Consider the following 27,350-nt stretch of genomic DNA (forward strand, 5'->3'; position numbering starts at 1 on the left):
TAAACAAATGTTGTCACTAAGCCACAAGACCAATGGTACTGATTAGGCATTTTAGTACTAGATCAGAGGTGGACTGAAACCAGCCAGGGTCACTGGGCAAAAATTAGGGAAGGGCCCCCACTGCCTGTCTGCCTTATCCCCACCTGGGCCCTCAACCTCCAGGGACAGGGCCACTAGCATCAAGGGCCAGAGACTCCATATTTCAGGCCCCCGCAGCCACACACCCTCCCTCAAGGCCCACCTTTCCTCCAGGGCCAGACCCCACACTACAGGGCCTCAAGAGCAACAGATTTCCTAGCCAGGAACAGGGCACTCACTCCAGTGACAGGGCATAAACTCTGCCCAATGGCTTAGTTACTGATAGGGCACTGCCCTAACTCCTGATCATCTGCTGCCTGCCCCAGCTCACAACCACTAATGCATCTGTCCCATACTACAATGTGCCTGCCGGCTGCTTTCTCATCTAACTATCATCTATCTATCTATCTATCTATCTATCTATCTATCTATCTGTATCTATCTATCATTTATCTATAATCTATCATCTATCTATTATCTATCATTTATCTATTTATCATCTATCTAATCTCTCTATCTATATCAATCAATCTATCATCTATCTATCTAATTTATCTATTTATCTATCATCTATCTAATCTACCAATCTTTCTATTAATCTATCATCTATATATCATCCATCAATCAATTTATCTATCAATCTATTATCTTTCTTTATTATCTCTATAAATCTATCAATCTTCTATCTAACTTTCTATCTATATGTTATATATCTATATGTTATCTATCTATTCTATCTGTAATATGTATCTATCATCTATCTATCTATATGTTATCTATCTAATCTGTCTGTATGTATCTATCATCTAATTTATCTATCTATCGAAGAGTAGGATGAATACTCTCTCCCTAACCCACTCCAACTCTTATGTTTCTCATTGATACAAACTGTCCGTAGCTCTAGCACATTATGTATCTTACTCTTACACCTATATTTAATTTCACGGAATGACATATTTTATGAGCTGGTTATTCTCCTGAAGACAATATTTATGGTAATCACCAGCATGTGCTTTGCTAACACCATTAACTTTATGACCGATGGTTCAGGTGACACATCTATTTCGGCTACATCTTTTATATGGTGTGATCTGGAGAACAGGCTCCGCGTGTTGTGCCACCTGGAATCACATGACAGCTCTGGCCCAGACAGCGGCAGATGTGTGAGAGGCGGAGCAGCAGTGCGCAGCTACTCCACATTGCACGGTAGGCAGGCTGCAAGCAGGCTTGGTGGGTTAGGAGCTGGGCTGGCGCTGGGCAGGACCTGGGCTGGAGCTGTCCTCCTGCAGTGCTCCCATTCATGCAGGTGCAAGAGGACAGCTGAGCCGGGGAGAGGGACTCAGGCACCGGACTATCGCGCAGCACACAGCCTGGTGCGATCTGCTTCATTCATTTGCATCCAGCTGATCTAATAAACCCTTGGCCCGACACAGCTGGAAATAGCTGCCCCAGCCTGCATGCCCCTACCCGGGGTGATTTATGGTGGCGCAGCCCTGGCTCACACTGCACTGCCCAGGAGATGGCACAGACTGCAGCTGGCAGGCAGGAGGGGGGCAGCATCGATGCCAGCCCTGATCTGAAGGACATTGAGACTAAGGTGGGCAGGAAGACCCCAGATGGGCTGCTCAGGTGGATGAGAGAGGACCCAGTACTGCTGCTGGAAGAGAAGGGCCAGGTCCTACTGGACACTAGTGACCAGGGCCTTGGGGACAAAATCAAGGCTCTGAAACTGGAACTGGTGAGTGGGCAAATAGGCTCCTATGGAGAGGGGTAACCATGGTGACTATAACTCACCCTAGCCTCATGCTGCTCAGTGTAGCAGTTACAGGGTCAGGTGGGGGTTAGGTGGGATTGTTCTTTACATAGGGAACATTTTAGGCTCCCCTGGGTTATGGGATAGTGGTGCAGCTTATAGTTTATATGCAGTGGTTTATGAATATGGTTATGGAGCTTACTTTAGGGCAATATTCAGTGTCAGTGTTCCCCAAGCCCCCTGGGTACTAACTGTATCCTGACACCTGCTGTAGCACTAGTGTGTACCAGCAAACTGCAGTATATAGATCATTACACGGATACATGCGTATCTGCCTCACTGAGTAACAAAAACAAACAAACCTCTGTTTCCCAAGGTCATGTGACTTCAGGGCATTAGAACAATGTTAATAACTAAACTCTATTTACTCTGTATTGTAATTACATGTTTAGGATAAAGCTACACCCTGACTGTTTTACAGAGTAATTCATTGTGTTCCATTTTCTTACAAAGAGCAATACACAACCTACTTGTCATGTTAGGTCTGCTGTATTAAATAGGCATGCAATTTTGTTTTGTATTCATGTAAAAGAGAGTATTTCACAGTTAGTTTGCTATACATAGAGGCTCATACCCTAAGTAAAGCATTTTTTCTCCTACAAGTTTTGTGACAGCTTGTCCTTGTCAACCAGTACATTGATGGGAGTTGTCCTTATCAGCAAATTAAAATGCTGTGGTCATCAACATTTATTTCTAATGTATAAATGTCTAATGACATTTATGCAGCTTTTAGATCTCTTGATAGACAGTAGTGAACACAATCAAAAGAGCACCCAGGTGAATTTGTTTTTTTGCCCCCACAAAGACAACAGTTGTAAACAATAGTAATAATATAAATCCTGTTCTGGATAATGATTTTGAGTAGGTAGATAGATAGATACTGTATAAATAGATAGATAGATAGATAGATAGATAGATAGATACTGTATAGATACAATAGATACTGCATAAATAGATAGATACTGTATAAATAGATACTGTGTAGATAGACTGTGTAGATAGATATAGATAGATACTAGATAGATAGATAGATATGTACTAGATATATAGATATAGATAGATAGATAGATAGATAGATAGATAGGTACTGTATAAATATAAACTAGATAGATACTGGATAGATAGATAGATGATAGATAGATAGATACTGGATAGATAGATAGGTACTGTATAAATATACTAGATAGATAGATACTAGATAGATATATGATAGATAGATAGATAGATACTGGATAGATAGATAGATAGATACTGTATAAATATACTAGATAGATACTGGATAGATAGATAGATGATAGATAGATAGATAGATAGATAGATAGATACTGGATAGATAGATGATAGATAGATAGATAGATAGATAGATAGATAGATAGATAGATACTGGATAGATAGATAGATAGGTACTGCATATATGGGTATATAGATAGATGAAATGAACATAAGTGTATTTTTTAGTTTAAATAGAAGCAGCTTTGCAAGATACTTACATTAGCAAATATGCTTCTAGTATAATTTATCATTATATTTCCGTGGCATACACACATATGCTGTGAGTGCACAATGCACCAGTTGCTAACACCACACGTTCTCAGAGTGTCTGCGGTGGCGTGTATGATACAAATGAACTCTTCACTGATGCAATACACACCACCGCTAGATTTCAGAGGAGATATGGCGTTTGTACCCTGATCTTCTAGTCACATGTAGCATATGTGTGTATGCTGCTGAAACAGTTATAACATTTACTAGAAGCAATTTTGCTAAGTATATTGTGAAAATGCTTCTATTTAAAACTGAAATGCCCCCATGCATATTTCTGTTTTGTGCTTTCTATCCCTTTAAATTAGGAGCACTCGCTTTAGCTAGAAAGCAAATAATAACCTATGACCCAATAGCCAGGCCGTGCAGACGCCGACAGACACATAGATTAGATGTAGTACCGACAGACACATAGATTAGATGTAGTACCGACAGACACATAGATTAGATGTAGTACGTCCTCTGCTATCTGTGCAAGCCCCTCAGCACAGCTGCTCCTGCAGCAATAAACGTGACACCTTTACACACCTCTCTAAACACTTGCTGACCCTTGTTTGTTACAGCTGTTATGTGCGCATGTTTGTGGTTGGCACTTTTCTTTGTGCCTCTTCCTGTCTTATTTATTTAAAATAATAATTAGAAATAAATGTTATTAATAAATAATGACACAGCACGTAAATAGGTACATCAGTGCCAGAGCACAGGTCACTTGCTTAAAGAGCTTACAATCTAAAGCTGGGGATGGTCAACTGGTGGTCGGTAGGTCACATGTAGCCCTCTGAACTAGTGTTTGCTGCCCCTGAAAAAAAAAGTTGGACATAGAATGTGTGCTATAGTTTTTGTGGCCCCTTAAAAAAGAATGGAACTAAAAGTGTGTGCTTTTGGTTGTCCACAATTCAAAAGAGCCCTCTAGAGGGGAGAATGGCATATGGAGGGTACCTTGCAACCTTACCTAAATCTGGCACCGTAGCACCAGCTTTTAGGAAATAAATTATTGTTTGTTTAATGGCCATACATTTATCGGTGGCTAAAATATTGATCTGTGGGCCATCACTGATGTAAAGGTCTTTGTGCATTATAACCCTGGCTTTTTACACAGCGAAAGGATAAAAGCTCCCTCCCACAAGAACACTTATAGAAAATGCACTAAATACAATGGATCACAGACACATCTACTTAATAATTTATTTGAAACCCCAGTTGGCGATCCATAGCAACCTATCAGAGCATAAATCAGATATTTGTAACTTAGTTACTTGTGCATCAACTTAAACAATTTTCTTCTAATTATTTTAAATATGAGGTTATTTCCTCCATGTGAAGTGCCAGTTTATAACTATGTGCCTTGGAAACTAGAACAACGGTTTCCCATATAGGCCTTGTACAGTGTGAGAAAATACACTTGTGTCTGCTTAGTACATCCCCAAAAAACACACATTTTTTGTACTTACTGTCAATCATAGATCTTTTAACTGTGGTCCGACCCCACCTTGGTGTAAACCTATTCATAAGCTTAATTACAGAGCAATTGTTAGATATTTCTATTCATATATTTCACTTAAAAAATCTCAAGAGCTATGAACTAAGTCTGCAGGGAGCTTATCCTCTGTGCCAAAGTCATAAGGAATAACCGGTTTTCCTTCTTTTTTTAAAGGTGTCTAAGCAATCGGCCCTTAGATGAACTAATGAACTCATTAACAACAAATCATGTAATGGAGTATTGTCATATGGATTAAAATATTTCCAGCAAAACAATCATAGCATATAGTCTATGGAGATTACCTTCCACAGGGTAAAGAGGCCCTTGTAGTAATGTGAGACACATTGCTGAGTCTGAAATAAAGGTATTTATTTGCATTAGGTATTTGTTAGATACACACAGGTATATCAGCATGGCCTATCTATGTACAACCCTCAGCAGCTGCATGATTATCTATGTGCAGTCATCAGCAGCTGCATGATTATTTATGTGCAGACCTCAGCAACTGCATGATTATCTATGTGCAGTCCTCAGCAACTGCATGATTATGTGCAGCCCTCAGCAACTGCATTATTATCTATGTGCAGTCCTCAGCAACTGCATGATTATGTGCAGACCTCAGCAACTGTATGATTATCTATGTGCAGTCCTCAGCAACTGCATGATTATGTGCAGACCTCAGCAACTGCATGATTATGTGCAGCCCTCAGCAACTGCATGATTATGTGCAGCCCTCAGCAACTGCATGATTATGTGCAGCCCTCAGCAGCTGCATGATTATCTATGTGCAGTCCTCAGCAACTGCATGATTATGTGCAGACCTCAGCAACTGCATGATTATCTATGTGCAGTCCTCAGCAACTGCATGATTATGTGCAGTCCTCAGCAACTGCATGATTATGTGCAGCCCTCAGTAACTGCATTATTATCTATGTGCAGCCCTCAGCAACTGCATTATTATCTATGTGCAGCCCTCAGCAGCTGCATGATTATCTATGTGCAGCCTTCAGCAGCTGCATGATTATCTATGTGCAGCCCTCAGCAGCTGCATGATTATCTATTTGCAGCCCTCAGCAGTTGCATGATTATCCCTTTACAGCCCTCAGCAGCTGCATGATTATCTATGTACAGCCTTCAGAACCTGCATGATTATCTATGTACAGCCTTCCGCAACTGCATGATTATCTATGTACAGCCCTTAGCAGCTGCATGATTATCTATGTATAGCCCTCAGCAGCTGCATGATTATCTATGTACAGCCCTTAGCAGCTGCATGATTATCTATGTACAGCCCTTAGCAGCTGCATGATTATCTATGTATAGTTTTCAGCAGCTGCATGATTATCTATGTACAGCCCTTAGCAGCTACATGATTATCTATGTATAGCCTTCAGCAGCTGCATGATTATCTATGTATAGCCTTCAGCAGCTGCATGATTATCTATGTATAGCCTTCAGCAGCTGCATGATTATCTATGTATAGCCTTCAGCAGCTGCATGATTATCTATGTACAGCGCTTAGCAGCTGCATGATTATCTATGTATAGCCCTCAGCAGCTGCATGATTATCTATGTATAGCCTTCAGCAGCTGCATGATTATCTATGTATAGCCTTCAGCAGCTGCATGATTATCTATGTATAGCCTTCAGCAGCTGCATGATTATCTATGTACAGCGCTTAGCAGCTGCATGATTATCTATGTATAGCCTTCAGCAGCTGCATGATTATCTATGTATAGCCTTCAGCAGCTGCATGATTATCTATGTATAGCCTTCAGCAGCTGCATGATTATCTATGTACAGCCTTCAGCAGCTGCATGATTATCTATGTATAGCCTTCAGCAGCTGCATGATTATCTATGTATAGCCTTCAGCAGCTGCATGATTATCTATGTACAGCGCTTAGCAGCTGCATGATTATCTATGTATAGCCTTCAGCAGCTGCATGATTATCTATGTATAGCCTTCAGCAGCTGCATGATTATCTATGTACAGCGCTTAGCAGCTGCATGATTATCTATGTATAGCCCTCAGCAGCTGCATGATTATCTATGTACAGCCCTCAGCAGCTGCATGATTATCTATGTACAGCCCTTAGCAGCTGCATGATTATCTATGTATAGCCTTCAGCAGCTGCATGATTATCAATGTACAGCCCTCAGCAGCTGCATGATTATCTATATACAGCCCTCAGCAGCTACATTATTATCTATGCACAGCCCTCGGCAGCTGCATGATTATCTATATACAGCCCTCAGCAGCTGCATGATTATCTATATACAGCCCTCAGCAGCTGCATGATTATCTATGTACAGCCCTCAGCAGCTGCATGATTATCTATGCACAGCCCTCAGCAGCTGCATGATTATCTATATACAGCCCTCAGCAGCTGCATGATTATCTATGCACAGCCCTCAGCAGCTGCATGATTATCTATATACAGCCCTCAGCAGCTGCATGATTATCTATGCACAGCCCTCAGCAGCTGCATGATTATCTATGCACAGCCCTCAGCAGCTGCATGATTATCTATATACAGCCCTCAGCAGCTGCATGATTATCTATGTACAGCCCTCAGCAGCTGCATGATTATCTATGTACAGCCCTCAGCAGCTGCATGATTATCTATGCACAGCCCTCAGCAGCTGCATGATTATCTATATACAGCCCTCAGCAGCTACATGATTATCTATATACAGCCCTCAGCAACTGCATGATTATCTATATACAGCCCTCAGCAGCTACATGATTATCTATATACAGCCCTCAGCAGCTGCATGATTATCTATATACAGCCCTCAGCAGCTACATGATTATCTATATACAGCCCTCAGCAGCTACATGATTATCTATATACAGCCCTCAGCAACTGCATGATTATCTATGTATAGCCCTCAGCAACTGCATGATTATCTATATACAGCCCTCAGCAGCTGCATGATTATCTATGTGCAGCCCTCAGCAGCTGCATGATTATCTATATACAGCCCTCAGCAGCTGCATGATTATCTATGTACATCTCTCAGCAGCTGCATGATTATCTATATACAGCCCTCAGCAGCTGCATGATTATCTATGTACAGCCCTCAGCAGCTGCATGATTATCTATGTACAGCCCTCAGCAGCTGCATGATTATCTATGTGCAGCCCTCAGCAGCTGCATGATTATCTATGTGCAGCCCTCAGCAGCTGCATGATTATCTATGTACAGCCCTCAGCAGCTGCATGATTATCTATGTACAGCTCTCAGCAGCTGCATGATTATCTATGTACAGCTCTCAGCAGCTGCATGATTATCTATGTACAGCCCTCAGCAGCTGCATGATTATCTATGTACAGCCCTCAGCAGCTGCATGATTATCTATGTACAGCTCTCAGCAGCTGCATGATTATCTATGTACAGCCCTCAGCAGCTGCATGATTATCTATGTACAGCTCTCAGCAGCTGCATGATTATCTATGTACAGCCCTCGGCAGCTGCATTATTATCTATGTACAGCTCTCAGCAGCTGCATGATTATCTATGTACAGCCCTTAGCAGCTGCATGATTATCTATGTACAGCCCTTAGCAGCTGCATGATTATCTATGTATAGTTTTCAGCAGCTGCATGATTATCTATGTACAGCCCTTAGCAGCTACATGATTATCTATGTATAGCCTTCAGCAGCTGCATGATTATCTATGTATAGCCTTCAGCAGCTGCATGATTATCTATGTATAGCCTTCAGCAGCTGCATGATTATCTATGTATAGCCTTCAGCAGCTGCATGATTATCTATGTACAGCGCTTAGCAGCTGCATGATTATCTATGTATAGCCCTCAGCAGCTGCATGATTATCTATGTATAGCCTTCAGCAGCTGCATGATTATCTATGTATAGCCTTCAGCAGCTGCATGATTATCTATGTATAGCCTTCAGCAGCTGCATGATTATCTATGTACAGCGCTTAGCAGCTGCATGATTATCTATGTATAGCCTTCAGCAGCTGCATGATTATCTATGTATAGCCTTCAGCAGCTGCATGATTATCTATGTATAGCCTTCAGCAGCTGCATGATTATCTATGTACAGCCTTCAGCAGCTGCATGATTATCTATGTATAGCCTTCAGCAGCTGCATGATTATCTATGTATAGCCTTCAGCAGCTGCATGATTATCTATGTACAGCGCTTAGCAGCTGCATGATTATCTATGTATAGCCTTCAGCAGCTGCATGATTATCTATGTATAGCCTTCAGCAGCTGCATGATTATCTATGTACAGCGCTTAGCAGCTGCATGATTATCTATGTATAGCCCTCAGCAGCTGCATGATTATCTATGTACAGCCCTCAGCAGCTGCATGATTATCTATGTACAGCCCTTAGCAGCTGCATGATTATCTATGTATAGCCTTCAGCAGCTGCATGATTATCAATGTACAGCCCTCAGCAGCTGCATGATTATCTATATACAGCCCTCAGCAGCTACATTATTATCTATGCACAGCCCTCGGCAGCTGCATGATTATCTATATACAGCCCTCAGCAGCTGCATGATTATCTATATACAGCCCTCAGCAGCTGCATGATTATCTATGTACAGCCCTCAGCAGCTGCATGATTATCTATGCACAGCCCTCAGCAGCTGCATGATTATCTATATACAGCCCTCAGCAGCTGCATGATTATCTATGCACAGCCCTCAGCAGCTGCATGATTATCTATATACAGCCCTCAGCAGCTGCATGATTATCTATGCACAGCCCTCAGCAGCTGCATGATTATCTATGCACAGCCCTCAGCAGCTGCATGATTATCTATATACAGCCCTCAGCAGCTGCATGATTATCTATGTACAGCCCTCAGCAGCTGCATGATTATCTATGTACAGCCCTCAGCAGCTGCATGATTATCTATGTACAGCCCTCAGCAGCTGCATGATTATCTATGCACAGCCCTCAGCAGCTGCATGATTATCTATATACAGCCCTCAGCAGCTACATGATTATCTATATACAGCCCTCAGCAACTGCATGATTATCTATATACAGCCCTCAGCAGCTACATGATTATCTATATACAGCCCTCAGCAGCTGCATGATTATCTATATACAGCCCTCAGCAGCTACATGATTATCTATATACAGCCCTCAGCAGCTACATGATTATCTATATACAGCCCTCAGCAACTGCATGATTATCTATGTATAGCCCTCAGCAACTGCATGATTATCTATATACAGCCCTCAGCAGCTGCATGATTATCTATGTGCAGCCCTCAGCAGCTGCATGATTATCTATATACAGCCCTCAGCAGCTGCATGATTATCTATGTACAGCTCTCAGCAGCTGCATGATTATCTATATACAGCCCTCAGCAGCTGCATGATTATCTATGTACAGCCCTCAGCAGCTGCATGATTATCTATGTACAGCCCTCAGCAGCTGCATGATTATCTATGTGCAGCCCTCAGCAGCTGCATGATTATCTATGTGCAGCCCTCAGCAGCTGCATGATTATCTATGTACAGCCCTCAGCAGCTGCATGATTATCTATGTACAGCTCTCAGCAGCTGCATGATTATCTATGTACAGCTCTCAGCAGCTGCATGATTATCTATGTACAGCCCTCAGCAGCTGCATGATTATCTATGTACAGCCCTCAGCAGCTGCATGATTATCTATGTACAGCTCTCAGCAGCTGCATGATTATCTATGTACAGCCCTCAGCAGCTGCATGATTATCTATGTACAGCTCTCAGCAGCTGCATGATTATCTATGTACAGCCCTCGGCAGCTGCATTATTATCTATGTACAGCTCTCAGCAGCTGCATGAATATCTATGTACAGCCCTCAGCAGCTGCATGATTATCTATGTGCAGCCCTCAGCAGCTGCATGAATATCTATGTACAGCCCTCAGCAACTGCATGATTATCAATGTACAGCCCTCAGCAGCTGCATTATTATCTATGTGCAGCCCTCAGCAGCTGCATGAATATCTATGTACAGCCCTCAGCAGCTGCATTATTATCTATGTGCAGCCCTCAGCAGCTGCATGAATATCTATGTACAGCCCTCAGCAGCTGCATGAATATCTATGTACAGCCCTCAGCAACTGCATGATTATCAATGTACAGCCCTCAGCAGCTGCATGGTTATCAATGTACAGCCCTCAGCAGCTGCATGATTATCTATGTACAGCCCTCAGCAGCTGCATGATTATCTATGTACAGCCCTCAGCAGCTGCATGAATATCTATGCACAGCCCTCAGCAGCTGCATGATTATCTATGTACAGCCCTCAGCAGCTGCATGATTATCTATGTACAGCCCTCAGCAGCTACATGATTATCTATGTACAGCTCTCAGCAGCTGCATGAATATCTATGTACAGCCCTCAGCAGCTGCATGATTATCTATGCACAGCCCTCAGCAGCTGCATGATTATCTATGTACAGCCCTCAGCAGCTGCATGATTATCTATGTACAGCTCTCAGCAGCTGCATGAATATCTATGTACAGCCCTCAGCAGCTGCATGATTATCTATATACAGCCCTCAGCAGCTGCATGATTATCTATATACAGCCTTCAGCAGCTGCATGATTATCTATGTACAGCCCTCAGCAGCTGCATGATTATCTATGTACAGCCCTCAGCAGCTGCATGATTATCTATGTACAGCCCTCAGCAGCTGCATTATTATCTATATCAGAGCTCAAAATTTCCACTCTTTACTAGCCATTGGCGAGTGGAAATTTAATGGTGGCAAGAAAAATTAGTGAGTGAAAAAGTGTACACTCCTATTGCCTCATAGACAAACACACATTTTGGGCTATGTGCTAAAAATTTTATCTGAAGGGATATTATATATCCTAGAAAGGGCAAGGATATGTTATTCCTTTAGGGCTGTAGGGACCCCAATAGTGCTTAGACTGTTACTTCTGAGAGGGTAAACGGGGCAGAGAGAGAGATAGGAGAGGAAAAGTAAAAGTGGAGAAAAAGATAGCTTTACAAGAGAGTGGGAAAAAAGAGAGTCAAAAGATATGAGAGAGGGGAACGAAAGTGTAAAGAGAAGATATAACCTGAGAGATAAGGGAGAGGGTGAAACGAGAGATTGAAGAGAGGAGGGAGGAGAGAAAGAAGGGATGATCATTATTAAAGGGACAGTAAACACCAGAATTTTTGTTGTTTAAAAAGGTAGATAATCCCTTTATTACCCATTCCCCAATCTTGCATAACCAACACAGTTATAATAATATACTTTTTACCTCTGTGATTACCTTGTATCTATGCCTCTGCAAACTGCCCTCTTATTTCCGTTTTGACAGACTTGCATTTTTAGCCAATCAGTACTGACTCCTAGGAGCTTCACGTGCCTGAGCTCATTGTTATCTATATGAAACACATGAACTAACACCCTCTATTGGTAAAAAAAAATGTCAAAATGCTTTCAGATTAGAGGCAGTCTTCAAGGTCTAAGAAATTAGCACATGAACCTCCTAGATTTAGCTTTCAACTAAGAATACCAAGAGAACAAAGCAAAATTGGTGATAAAAGTAAATTGGAAAGTTGTTTAAAATTACATGCCCTATTTAAATCATGAAATATTTTTTTTCACTTTACTGTCCCTTTAAAAGAAAGTTTTCAGGTCTGCTATGACCTTCCATGACTGTCAATACTCTCTTTCTCCACTCTCTCACTTTAACAACTTCCTATTTCTAGCCAGCTGTTGTCTTACCCAGAACCACCACGTTGATGTTGTTTAACTGCTATGCACTTATGTTTGTTAATCTATTAATGTATGTAGCATTATTTAATTTGTAAAGGTATAAAATATATATTTTTTTAAAATGACGGCACAATAATGTGTTTACCAATGGCTAAACATTTGCAAAGAGGGGGTGGAGTACTGGGAGTGGTGTGGGCAGGTAGTGGGTGGGATTAGAAGTGGCGAGTAACATTTTGGCCTGGCTAGTAGCTTACAACCTGAAATTTTGAGCCCTGTCTATATACAGCCCTCAGCAACTGCATGATTATCTATGTACAGCCCTCAGCAACTGCATGATTATCTATGTACAGCCCTCAGCAGCTGCATGATTATCTATGTATAGCCCTCAGCAGCTGCATGATTATCTATATACAGCCCTCAGCAGCTGCATGATTATCTATGTGCAGCCCTCAGCAGCTGCATGATTATCTATGTGCAGCCCTCAGCAACTGCATGATTATCTATATACAGCCCTCAGCAGCTGCATGATTATCTATGTGCAGCCCTCAGCAGCTGCATGATTATCTATGTGCAGCCCTCAGCAGCTGCATGATTATCTATGTGCAGCCCTCAGCAGCTGCATGATTATCTATGTGCAGCCCTCAGCAGCTGCATGATTATCTATGTGCAGCCCTCAGCAACTGCATGATTATCTATGTGCAGCCCTCAGCAGCTGCATGATTATCTATGTGCAGCCCTCAGCAGCTGCATGATTATCTATGTGCAGCCCTCAGCAGTTGTATGATTATCTATGTACAGCCCCCAACAGCTGCATGATTATCTATGTACAGCCCTCAGCAGCTACATTAATATCTATGTACAGCCCTCAGCAATTGCATGATTAACTATATACAGTCCGCAGCAGCTGCATAATTATCCCTATACCACCCTCAGCAGCTGCATAGTTATCAATGTACAGCCCTCAACAGCTGCATGATTATCTATATACAGCCCTCAGCAACTGCATTATTATCTATGTGCAGCCTTCAGCAACTGCATGATTATCCCTATTCAGCCCTCAGCAGCAACATGAATATCTATATACAGCCCCCAGCAACTGCATGATTATCTATGTGCAGCCCTCAGCAGCTGCTTAATTTTATATGTACAGCCCTCAGCAGCTGCTTAATTTTATATGTACAGACCTCAGCAGCTGCTTAATTTTATATGTACAGCCCTCAGCAGCTGCATGATTATCTATGTACAGCCCTCAGCAACTGCATGATTATCTATGCACAGCCCTCAGCAGCTGCATTATTATCTATGCACAGCCCTCGGCAGCTGCATGATTATCTATGCACAGCCCTCAGCAGCTGCATTATTATCTATGTACAGCCCTCAGCAGCTGCATGATTATCTATGCACAGCCCTCAGCAGCTGCATGGTTATCAATGTACAGCCCTCAGCAACTGCATGATTATCTATGTACAGCCCTCAGCAGCTGCATGATTATCTATGCACAGCCCTCAGCAGCTGCATTATTATCTATGCACAGCCCTCGGCAGCTGCATGATTATCTATGCACAGCCCTCAGCAGCTGCATGGTTATCAATGTACAGCCCTCAGCAGCTGCATTATTATCTATGTACAGCCCTCAGCAGCTGCATGGTTATCAATGTACAGCCCTCAGCAGCTGCATTATTATCTATGTACAGCCCTCAGCAGCTGCATGGTTATCAATGTACAGCCCTCGGCAGCTGCATTATTATCTATGTACAGCCCTCAGCAGCTGCATGATTATCTATGTACAGCCCTCAGCAGCTGCATGATTATCTATGTACAGCCCTCAGCAGCTGCATGATTATCTATGTACAGCCCCCAACAGCTGCATGATTATCTATGTACAGCGCTTAGCAGCTGCATGATTATCTATGTACAGCCCCCAGCAGCTGCATGATTATCTATGTACAGCCCTCAGCAGCTGCATGATTATCTATGTACAGCCCTCAGCAGCTGCATGATTATCTATGTACAGCCCTCAGCAGCTACATGATTATCTATGCACAGCCCTCAGCAGCTGCATGATTATCTATATACAGCCCTCAGCAGCTGCATGATTATCTATGTACAGCCCTCAGCAGCTGCATGATTATCTATGTACAGCCCTCAGCAGCTGCATGATTATCTATGTACAGCCCTCAGCAGCTGCATGATTATCTATGTACAGCCCTCAGCAGCTGCATGATTATCTATGTACAGCCCTCAGCAGCTGCATGGTTATCAATGTACAGCCCTCAGCAGCTGCATTATTATCTATGTACAGCCCTCAGCAGCTGCATTATTATCTATGTACAGCCCTCAGCAGCTGCATGATTATCTATGTACAGCCCTCAGCAGCTGCATGATTATCTATGTACAGCCCTCAGCAGCTGCATGATTATCTATGTACAGCCCTCAGCAGCTGCATGATTATCTATGTACAGCCCTCAGCAACTGCATGATTATCAATGTACAGCCCTCAGCAGCTGCATGATTATCTATGTACAGCCCTCAGCAACTGCATGATTATCTATGTGCAGCCCTCAGCAGCTGCATGATTATCTATATACAGCCCTCAGCAGCTGCATGATTATCTATGTACAGCCCTCAGCAGCTGCATGATTATCTATGTACAGCCCTCAGCAACTGCATGATTATCTATGTGCAGCCCTCAGCAGCTGCATGATTATCTATATACAGCCCTCAGCAGCTGCATGATTATCTATGTACAGCCCTCAGCAGCTGCATGATTATCTATGCACAGCCCTCAGCAGCTGCATTATTATCTATGCACAGCCCTCGGCAGCTGCATGATTATCTATGTACAGCCCTCAGCAGCTGCATTATTATCTATGCACAGCCCTCGGCAGCTGCATGATTATCTATGCACAGCCCTCAGCAGCTGCATGGTTATCAATGTACAGCCCTCAGCAGCTGCATTATTATCTATGTACAGCCCTCAGCAGCTGCATGGTTATCAATGTACAGCCCTCAGCAGCTGCATTATTATCTATGTACAGCCCTCAGCAGCTGCATGGTTATCAATGTACAGCCCTCGGCAGCTGCATTATTATCTATGTACAGCCCTCAGCAGCTGCATGATTATCTATGTACAGCCCTCAGCAGCTGCATGATTATCTATGTACAGCCCTCAGCAGCTGCATGATTATCTATGTACAGCCCCCAACAGCTGCATGATTATCTATGTACAGCGCTTAGCAGCTGCATGATTATCTATGTACAGCCCCCAGCAGCTGCATGATTATCTATGTACAGCCCTCAGCAGCTGCATGATTATCTATGTACAGCCCTCAGCAGCTGCATGATTATCTATGTACAGCCCTCAGCAGCTACATGATTATCTATGCACAGCCCTCAGCAGCTGCATGATTATCTATATACAGCCCTCAGCAGCTGCATGATTATCTATGTACAGCCCTCAGCAGCTGCATGATTATCTATGTACAGCCCTCAGCAGCTGCATGATTATCTATGTACAGCCCTCAGCAGCTGCATGATTATCTATGTACAGCCCTCAGCAGCTGCATGATTATCTATGTACAGCCCTCAGCAGCTGCATGGTTATCAATGTACAGCCCTCAGCAGCTGCATTATTATCTATGTACAGCCCTCAGCAGCTGCATTATTATCTATGTACAGCCCTCAGCAGCTGCATGATTATCTATGTACAGCCCTCAGCAGCTGCATGATTATCTATGTACAGCCCTCAGCAGCTGCATGATTATCTATGTACAGCCCTCAGCAGCTGCATGATTATCTATGTACAGCCCTCAGCAACTGCATGATTATCAATGTACAGCCCTCAGCAGCTGCATGATTATCTATGTACAGCCCTCAGCAACTGCATGATTATCTATGTGCAGCCCTCAGCAGCTGCATGATTATCTATATACAGCCCTCAGCAGCTACATGATTATCTATATACAGCCCTCAGCAGCTACATGATTATCTATATACAGCCCTCAGCAGCTGCATGATTATCTATATACAGCCCTCAGCAACTGCATGATTATCTATGTATAGCCCTCAGCAGCTGCATGATTATCTATGTATAGCCCTCAGCAGCTGCATTATTATCTATGTACAGCCCTTAGCAACTGCATGATTATCTATGTACAGCCCTCAGCAACTGCATGATTATCTATGTACAGCCCTCAGCAACTGCATAATTATCCCTATACAGCAGGCTCACTACAGAGTGAGGGAGCGTTGGTAAATCAGCTGCATAGAGTAGCAGATGGATTGGTGAACCTGGAGAGGCAGGTGAGACCTTTTAGTGAACTTTGCCCAGTGATTCACTAAAGCTCCCTTATCTTTCTGTTGTTTAGGGAATTAACTGCATAGAGTAACAAAGAGACAGGTGTATAGTGAGGAAAAGCGGAAGAGACTGGAGAAACTGTTAGTGAATTGTGTCTAATATGTCCCACACCAGTGCACAACACCTCAGAGATAATCAGTTTTATCTCCCAAAAAAAGTAATACAATATATAGCCAAGTGCTGGTGTAATAAATATTTTATATAACCACTAACTCCTTTAGCTTCATAAGTTTGTTGTGCAGATTCAGATGTGGAGCACTTGCAAGGTAACTGCTTCCTGCTCCTGTTAAAGGGTTAAATCACTCAGCAGTTTGTTTAAGCTCTCACATTAGCTCTGGCTTTGCATTGTCACCACAAGCTGCTGATGTCACCGAGCTGGTGAGGAAGGGGGGGGGGGCGCCAGCAGTGCATGTCCAAAGCTATCGGATTGTTTCTTTCTAATGGTGGCAGAATACTGCTGGGAGGGTCATGCCCCCTCCCTACTTGTGCTCTGTAGCTTATTTCTGATCTCTCAGCACTCCAAAGGATGTAGAAAGTCATCTTGTCATTTTTATTGCTGCAATCAGATGGTTTCCTTTATTTTGTGTGCACTGAACTTCCATTACTTGAATAGAGACAAATTACAGTGACAAGTGCACTACTCAGGATTTTACAAATCACAGTGCTTCTAGCATTTTATTTCTGGCATCTAACTTTTTTAAGTTATTCTATCTGGCTCCTCAATATTCTCATTCACACCTAAGTATGATATAAATTTGTCGCTCTGATATATTTGTTAACATGAAGGGCTCCATTTATGAAGCGGCGAATGCTGCTTCGGTGTCCCATTTTTTCAGGCTCGCTCATAAGACCGCTGCTTCTTAACCTTTCCACACCCTTTTAGGTGGCAGATTGAAATCATCCCGATCTGATTGGGATGATTGACAGCCCCTGCTAGTGGCCGATTGGTCACCAATGAGCAGGGGGCAGCATTGTACAAGCATTACACTAGAAATGCCTGTACAATGATAAATGCCGACAGCGTATGCTTTTGGCATTTAGCGATGTCGAGCGGACGTAATTTGCTATAGCGAATCATGTCCGCATAACATTTAATAAATTTACCCCTATGTTTTTGTTGGGAGGTCTGTTTGCCAGAAAGGTTGCTAAAAGCTTTGGACTATGTAGTGTATCATGTCCGCTGCACATCGATAAATGCCGACAGTTTACGCTGTCGGCATTTATCATTGCACAAGCAGTTCATCAGAACTGCTTGTGCAATACCGCCCCCTGCAGATTCACGGCCAATCGGCCACTATCAGGGAGTGTCAATCAACCTAATCGTTTTTAACCCTCAGAGGAGGCGGACAAGTTATGGAGCAGCGGTCTTTAGACCGCTGCTTCATAACTACTGTTACCAGCGAGCCTGAAGGCTCGCACGGAAGCAGGGGCATCAAGCTCCATTAAGAGCTTGATAATTCGGCCCCATGGTGTATTGGGGAGAAGGATATTATTTCTACTTTTTAGTCCTGCTGTGAACACTCTCCTTGTTCTGGGCAGAGGCTTGCAAAGAGCATGTAAGTTGCTGTTGACATCTTTGTTAAAAGGCTGCTTTGGCTTTTTATTGTTATTGGCAAATCTTTACCACGTGTACGTTCCAGGTGTGACAGCTGACAGCATAGTATATGCTCTGTCTGTGCATGGTGTGTGCCTACCACATGTACACGTGTCACACAATATAAAGGCAAAAACAGACCCTATTTTAGCACACATTGCACTGCAGAGTGCCTTGCAGTAATAGGATGGGGCTTGACTCAGGTCCCTTTAACCCTTTCATGACAGGGTTAATTTGTCTACATTGGAACACTGTTCCGATGTAAACAAATGGAAATCCTGCAAACGTGCAAGCGATCGCGAGATTTCAATGATCAGATTGGGTCAGGGGGGGCGTCCCTATGATGCTAGGCACGCCCTTCAGACCGCGATTGCATCCTGGAAGCGCTGTTGGCTTTAGGACAGCCAAATGACTAGGACATTCTAATCTGTCCTAACGGCGCTAAAGGCCGGTGCGGTTAGGACGGAATAGAACATCAGAACGGCCTTAAAAGGTTAAGGTATGCAGCACATTACTAACTGTCATATTCAGGACCTGGTGTTAACTCTGTGTCATAAAACATTTGTTTTTTTATTTGTGTGTGTGCAGAGTTTTAAACACATATTTCAATACATAGTCATCAAAGTTTAAAAGTGAAAGGAAGTGAAGAACTTGACTATTTAACCTTTGATTTAGCACACCTTCGGCTTAGTGCTCAAGAGATAGCCCATATGAATTTTTCAGTTCACCCCCAAAGAAGTCTATAAAGTGAAGAATTTAGCGCACCGGTTATCCAACATCTAGATGTTAGTGTGTCCTAGACTTTCACTCAAGCGCTAATATACTACTTTCAACTTGTAATATAAGCGCTGATGTTAGTGACCAAAAGTGCTAATATTTTTTATTTCTGTACTTATCAGTAGGATTAACAGAACCTTTTGTCTGACCTCCTGCTGCTAAAAATAATGTGCACTGCACCAAATCTCACACTGGGTTAGATTATGAGTGGTGCAGTAGTTTGCGCTCCCGCTCGTGAGTTAACTCTGTTAGAATTATGCTTTTTGAGTGCGTTGGGTTGCATGTGTATTACAAGTTGAAAGTAAAAAGTTTTTGCTCATGTGCGAACCCCATGTGCGCAAAAATCTGTTAATTTATTCCCCCATATACTTCCATGGAGCGCGAAAAAAAAAAAAAAATGAAAACCCAACAAGTCGCTCAAACTCGATCGTTTTTTTTTTCTAAAGTTTGCTAACCCAACATGAAATATTAATATATTTTACATTCCAGTGTTTAAGGCATAGCATAATATGTTCTATTTATTCTTAAATAAATATTTCTATATATGTATATACAATATATATATATATATACTGTGTATATATATATATATATGGTATTTTTTGGTAAAATATAAATGTATACCTGTATATAGATGATTATATATAGGAATAGATATATTCTGGATATATATAGGAATATCTATGTATAAGTACATAGAACATATTACCTTGTGTGCAGAACATTGGAATGTGAAATATTTATAGTAAATACACAGTATATACCTTTTATTAAATATGAATATTGCATAAATATGATTTTTCATGTTTTCAACTACTTGACTGCAAAGGGCTTCAATGCACTTATATGTGTCTATATATGTATATATATATATACAGTATATATATATATATATATATATATATATATATATATATATATATATATATTTATGTGTATATTTTTGTTGTTTTAAAAGATAGATAATCCCTTAATTACCAATTCCCCAGTTTTGCATAACCAACACAGTTATAATTATATACTTTTTACCTCTGTAATTACCTTGTATCTAAGCCTCAGCAGACTGCCCTCTTATTTCAGTTCTTTTAGCCAGAGTTGACTCCATGGTAAATTCACGTGCATGAGCTCAATGTTATCTATATGAAACACATGAACCAAAGCCCTCTAGTGGTGAAAAACTATCAAAATGCATTTAGATTAGAGGCGGCCTTCAAGATCTAAGAAATTAGCATATGAACCTCCTAGGTTTAGCTTTCAACTAAGAATACCAAGAAAACAAAGCAAAATTGGTGATAAAAGTAAATTGGAAAGTTGTTTAAAATTACATGCCCTATTGAATCATGAAAGTTTTTTTTGGACTTGACTGTCCCTTTAACCTGAGCTCTGATATCACGCTAACCCGACGTGCGTTTCATTCAATTGTGTTTGTGTGAATGCGTTTACTTTCAACTTATAATACGCGCGGTACGCAAAGAGCCACAGTAAATCCCTTTTCACTTGCGCACAACTGTTAGCATCCTCAGATCATATTGACTATGCAGTTGAATGTAATGCATTGTTTTACCTAATAATCTGTAATGCAAAAATAAAAGATTAACATTCCAGTACAATCTGTGATCATGTTTGTATTTTCATGTAGTTGTGTTAGTTCAGAATTGCAGATGCACAAATTACAGAGCATTCAGTATATAGTGATATCTTCTAACATACCCAGGAGTGTAATTTGCTCTTAAATAAGCCATATAAACATAAAGTTTTAAGAGATTCTTCTTATTCCCATTTGTTCTGCTTATTCTTCTATAATAAAGGGATAGGAAACCCAAATTTTTTTCTTTTATGATTCAGATTGAGCAAACGACTTTCTAATTTTCTCCTATTATCAAATTTTATTTGTTCTCTTGGTATCTTTTGTTAAAAATCAGGGACATAAACTTAGGAGTGTGCACATGTTTGGAACACGCTATAGCAGCAGTTGTGCAAGATCGTTTTTCATTTGCAAGAGCACTAGATGGGTGCACTATATCCTGCCATGTAGCGCTACAGATGCCTACCTAGGTATCTCTTCAACAAAAGTTACCATGAGAACAAAGCACATTTGATAATAGAAGTCAATTGGAAACTTTTTTAAAATTGTCCTGTCTGAATCACAAAATAACATTTTTTGGTTTCATATCCCTTTAAACAAATTAAATTATTTAGAATATTATTGTAACGACCAGAACAAAATTCTGTTGCAGGTGCATCTATAATTTACATTTTTTTTTTATTAAGCTCCAGATCACTTAATATAAAAGCAGAAATAATTTCTCTTGGTCAGCGTGTAGTGCGCTTCTCAGATACTGAGGTGGGAGTTTCTCATATCCCTGCGCTCCCAGGATACAGCGTTTGGGAGTCTGTTACATAAATATTTTCCCAGAGACTTGTCTCATCTCAGTGTCATGAGAATAAAGCGCTGGGTCATAGAGTGCAGCTGCATCTTGGAATAGACACATGTAAATATTGAATTTAGTGAAAGAGGAAGATTCTCTGAACATAAGGCAATGATTTTTCCATCTGTAACATTATTGCAGGTTATTTAATGTTTTTCTGCTATGCTAGAAGTGAGGCTAATATTTAATTTGTTTCTAGATGACTGTGTGCGTGTGTGAGGGATAAGCATATGTATTTGTGGGCTTCAGCTTGTGTGTATGTTGTGTATGGGCATGTGTAAGTGGTGCTTTATGTTTATGTTATGTTTATGTGTATACATGTGTGCAATTGTTTATTGGCATGTATGTGTGCGTGTATGGGCATTAAAGAGAGGGCATGTATGTGTGCGTGTATGGGCATTAAATAGAGGGCATGTATGTGTGTGTATGGGCATTAAAGAGAGGGCATGTACGTGTGTGTATGGGCATGTGTGAGGGGGGAATGTATGTGTGTATATGGGCATGTTAGGGGGCATGTACATGTGTGTGTATGGGCATGTGTGAGGGGAATGTATGTGTGTGTATGAGCATGTGTGAGGGGGCATGTACGTGTGTGTATGGGCATGTGTGAGGGGGCATGTACGTGTGTGTATAGGCATGTGTGAGGGGGCATGTACATGTGTGTATGGGCATGTGTGAGGGGGCATGTACGTGTGTGTGTGGGCATATGTGAGGGGGCATCTAAGTGTGTGTATAGGCATGTGTGATGGGGCATGTACGTTTTGTGTATAGGCATGTTTGATGGGGCATGTACGTTTTGTGTATAGGCATGTGTGAGGGGGCATGTGCGTGTGTGTATGTTGTGTATGGGCATGTGTAAGTGGTGCTTTATGTTTATGTTATGTGTATACATGTGTGCAATTGTTTATTGGCATGTATGTGTGCGTGTATGGGCATTAAAGAGAGGGCATGTATGTGTGAGTGTATGGGCATTAAAGAGAGGGCATGTATGTGTGCGTGTATGGGCATTAAAGAGAGAGCATGTACGTGTGTGTATGGGCATTAAAGAGAGGGCATGTACGTGTGTGTATGGGCATGTGTGAGGGGGAATGTATGTGTGTATGGGCATGTGAGGGGGCATGTACATGTGTGTGTATGGGCATGTGTGAGGGGAATGTATGTGTGTGTATGAGCATGTGTGAGGGGGCATGTACGTGTGTGTATGGGCATGTGTGAGGGGGCATGTACGTGTGTGTATAGGCATGTGTGAGGGGGCATGTACATGTGTGTATGGGCATGTGTGAGGGGGCATGTACGTGTGTGTGTGGGCATATGTGAGGGGGCATCTAAGTGTGTGTATAGGCATGTGTGATGGGGCATGTACGTTTTGTGTATAGGCATGTTTGATGGGGCATGTACGTTTTGTGTATAGGCATGTGTGAGGGGGCATGTACGTGTGTGTATGGACATGTGTGAGGGGGCATGTACGTGTGTGTATAGGCATGTGTGAGGGGGCATGTACGTGTGTGTACTGTATAGGCATGTGTGAGGGGACATGTATGCGTGTGTATAGGCATGTGTGAGGGGGCATGTACATGTGTGTGTGGGCATGTGTGAGGGGGCATGTACGTGTGTGTATAGGCATGTGTGAGGGGGCATGTACGTGTGTGTATAGGCATGTGTGAGGGGGCATGTACGTGTGTGTATAGGCATGTGTGAGGGGGATTAACATTTTTTGCTCCTGGTTACTTTTTAAAAAACACTGTGGTTAATCAGTTAGTGGGCTGTGTTCTTTTTTGTATTTGTGTTAGTTTGTCTGTGTTAGTTTTAGGTTAATGTATCAAGTCTTATGTGTCTCAGATCCTTATTGGTTTCTGTGTGTTTAGCTCAGTGGAATTATTTACATTTTGTTCCCTTCTCACCTCTTCTGTTTTACTCCATCTCCTGTGTCCCACCCAGTCTCGTCCTCTCCTGCCCCAGCGATAGGGTCGGTATCCCTCAAGTTGGGAAAATCAGCATTGCACAAAGGGGCTATATCTCTTAGAATCCAATAAACATAGTAAATATACAATAACATATTTCAGATGTTATCAAAAATACATTAAATACATTTTTTATTGATCAGGCACAAAATATTTTCTGCATTGCTAAAGATCTACATACAAAATATATATTTAAAAGCATTCAAAATTGCCATTTTGTTAGCAAAATTATCATTGTTTTGCAGTGCCGGGACAGCCCCCCATAAAAAAAACCCCTCTTGTATGTTGTTATCTTAGCTCCCTTGCTGTAGCCAATCAGGGACAGATATACATGCACATATCAGTCAATCACTGTGTATCATGTAGGAGGAATGTTGCTCTGCATGGAATGCACCAAGCCTCTCAGGGTTTAGTGGAAATACTAACAATTTAGGGTTTAATTACAGAAAAATCAAGCAAAATAAATAATCAACTTCATTTTGTAGCTATGTGTAACTGTAAATGAACAATTGACGGGTTTAAAGTCCCTTAAATACTAAACAAATGCACATGTTAAAGGGAGAGTGTACTGTAAAATAGCTTTCTCCTTAATAAATTTCCAATTACTTGCTATACCAGCTGCAGGGTTTAAATAGTTCCTTTAGGTATATTTTTGCATATGAAATAGCTGTTTCTGCTGCATGAAACCATAAACCAATACAGTGGGCTGATATCATGTAGGGAGTCCTTCTTATTGTCCTTCTTACTGTTTACTCAAAGGCCAGTACTAAGGGCTTAATGATCTAAAGGTCTCTGTGCTGGCAAGATTATTAAAGAATTATCAAAAGCCACTTTTTACCCTGAAAACAGGGTGTCTCGCTAAGGGGCATAGACTGCATTTTTGTATGGGGAGGAAATGCATACATTACAAAAGTGTGCCATAATAATTGTATTTATGAAGGAAAAAATTCTATCTAAAGTTGTAACAAAATTCTTCACCAAAAATCGTATTTTATCAAAAACGTAAAATTTGCATGTAAATTACACAGAAATAAATCGTATTAAATATGCACGGAGTAAATCATAATTTAACTACACTGGATGTGCAAAAATCACTTAGAAATTATAAGTACAAAATACAAAGCGTAATTGTTGTTTTTTTTTTCTTCATAAAATGGACTGAACATGCGTGTTCCATGGGCATATGTGAAATTGTCTCTCTAATCCAAGCGTAATTCTATAAATATTTTTGCACTACAGATCAGTTTTTTCGCACAAACTAATAGGTGGCGAGCTTTTCTCAAACCACTTAAAATACTTATAACCCAAATAGAAATACACATGCATACAAAAATATCTCTCTGTCACAGCCCCTCACTGGGAACATTATTTTATTTAAACCTTCTTATTTATATGTTTATTTGTAACCAGGAATGTTCAGTATAGATGAGGATAAAATATGCAACATCAGCTATTCCAAATATGAAAATAAAGGTGAAGGACCTATGTGTAAATAAATGAATTCACTTCCATAGGTAAAATGAATAATTGGGAACACATTAAAAGGGAGAAATATTAGAGTACACTGTCCCTTTAAGTAGACCTTGAGTTGTAGAGTTTGTAAAGGAAGCCACTTATTCATTATGTAACTTGTTCTTCCTCCTGCAGGCTTGCTTGAGAGCCATTGATGTGAAGATCCTCCAGCAGTTGGTGGCCGTTAACGAGGGGATTGAGGCAGTAAAGTGGATCCTTGAGGAGAAGGGTAACCTCACCAGCCGCTGCAGCAGTTTGACCAGCAGCCAGTACAGCTTGGCAGAGAGCCAGGAGACCTCCCGCCGAGGGAGCTGGAACAGTCTACAGGACCCAGCGGATAAACTGGACAGTATCTCTATTGGAAGCTACCTGGACACTCTGGCTGATGATATGGATGAGTACAGTCTGAGTATCAGTGAACCTATTGTATCCTCCACTCCCAATCGACAGGGACTCACTTTAGCACCAGTGGACCATGATGTGACTAAATTGGAGCAGCAAAGAGAGGGGCCTTTGGGTCCAGCATCCTATTACCCCAGAGGGGAGAATGACAAAGCTAAAAAGGACAGGGAGTATTATATGTCTACTTTGGGACAGAATTCATTCGACAATACCAGGATTTCTAAGCAGATGACTCCATCACAAGCTTCTTATATCAGCCAGACACCTAACAGATCTCTGGGCAAACATGCGCCGGCTCTGGAGCTGTGTGCAGAGTTAAACACCTCAACAGATGAAAAGCAAAGTAAAATAAAACTGAGTCGAAATGGCAAATTAGATCTGGACAAATGCAAGTTGAACAGTAAATTACACCTGGAGTACGATGCGCACTGGCAGTGGGTTCAGTCGCAAGATGATGTGACGTTTTTGTGATGGTTTGCAGGTGACAAAATATGCTTGGGTACAAACAAACTTGCTGTTTACTGTCTGAAACTATACAATGTGTAAATGTTTACTTAGAAAAACTAAAAAGACATAAGCACTAAAAATAGAATTATTTTTGGTCATTATAGGACATCAGCAAGAAATTGTTCAATATCATCACATTTTGGATAGAAAGTTTCTTTCATTACAGTAAGAAATGTCTCCAAAGTCTTACATGTTTTGTGATATTTACTGAAACAGCCTTGAATGAAATGTTTTAAATGTGTTTATACCTTGTGTGAGGATTTATGCCATAAAGTGTCTGTATACTTTGTATTAGTCTTGCATTATTTTGGGGAAATGTGCATAAAATGTATTGCAAAATAAAATGATGATATATATTTATAAATCTCAGAATAAAAACACTGAAAAGATTCAACAGTAATTACTGAAAGAAACACTGACAGATTAGGATACCAGACCAGTGAAAGAGTTTATTGTAACAAAAATGTGTTTCTGTCGCTCTGGTGTATTAAGAGATACAAATGTTTAATGAAATTGAAAGTCAAAATTAAACATTCATGGTTCAGAAGAGGGTGTGATTTTAAGAGACTTTTTGTGTACTTTATTATAAAATCTACTTTGTACTCTTGGGATCCTTGATTTAAAAACACATCTAGGTAGACTACTGAGCAATACTGCTGGGAGATAGCTGATGATTGGTGGCTACACACATACAGTTAGGTCCGTAAATAATTGGACACTGACACAAGTTTTGTTATTTTAGCTGTTTACCAAAATAAATTAAAGTTACAGTTAAATAATGAATATGGGCTTAAATATGAGGGCATTTACATCCAAATTGGAGGATGGGTTTAGGAATTACAGCTCTTTCATATGTAGCCCCCCTTTTTTTCAAGGGACCAAAAGTAATTGGACAGTTGGCTCAAAAGCTGTGTCATGGACAGGTATGGGCTATTCCTTCATTATTTCATCATCAATTAAGCAGGTAAAAGGTCTGCGGTTGATTCCAGATGTGGGATTCACATTTGGAAGTTGTTGCTGTGAACCCACAACATGCATTCAAAGGAGCTATCAATGCAAGTGAAACAGGCCATTCTTAGGCTGCAAAAAAAAGAAAGAAGGAAATCCATCAGAGAGATAGCAAGAACATTAGGAGTGGCCAAATCAACAGTTTGGTACATTTTGAGAGAAAAAGAATGCACTG

At 41.3% G+C, this 27,350-nt stretch overlaps 1 protein-coding gene across 1 annotated transcript; it reads left to right on the forward strand.

Moving 5' to 3' along the window:
- The first annotated feature begins 1,270 nt into the window (after positions 1-1,270).
- On the forward strand, positions 1,271-26,716 carry LURAP1 (leucine rich adaptor protein 1). The gene is made up of 2 exons (XM_053693965.1): positions 1,271-1,816; positions 25,394-26,716. Exons 1-2 carry the CDS (start codon positions 1,598-1,600, stop codon positions 26,129-26,131), a joined length of 957 nt encoding a protein of 318 aa, XP_053549940.1. The 5' UTR covers positions 1,271-1,597; the 3' UTR covers positions 26,132-26,716.
- The last annotated feature ends 634 nt before the right edge of the window (positions 26,717-27,350 follow it).

This window comes from Bombina bombina, chromosome 10 (genome assembly GCF_027579735.1).
Source record: "Bombina bombina isolate aBomBom1 chromosome 10, aBomBom1.pri, whole genome shotgun sequence".
Classification (NCBI taxonomy): Eukaryota; Metazoa; Chordata; class Amphibia; order Anura; family Bombinatoridae; genus Bombina; species Bombina bombina.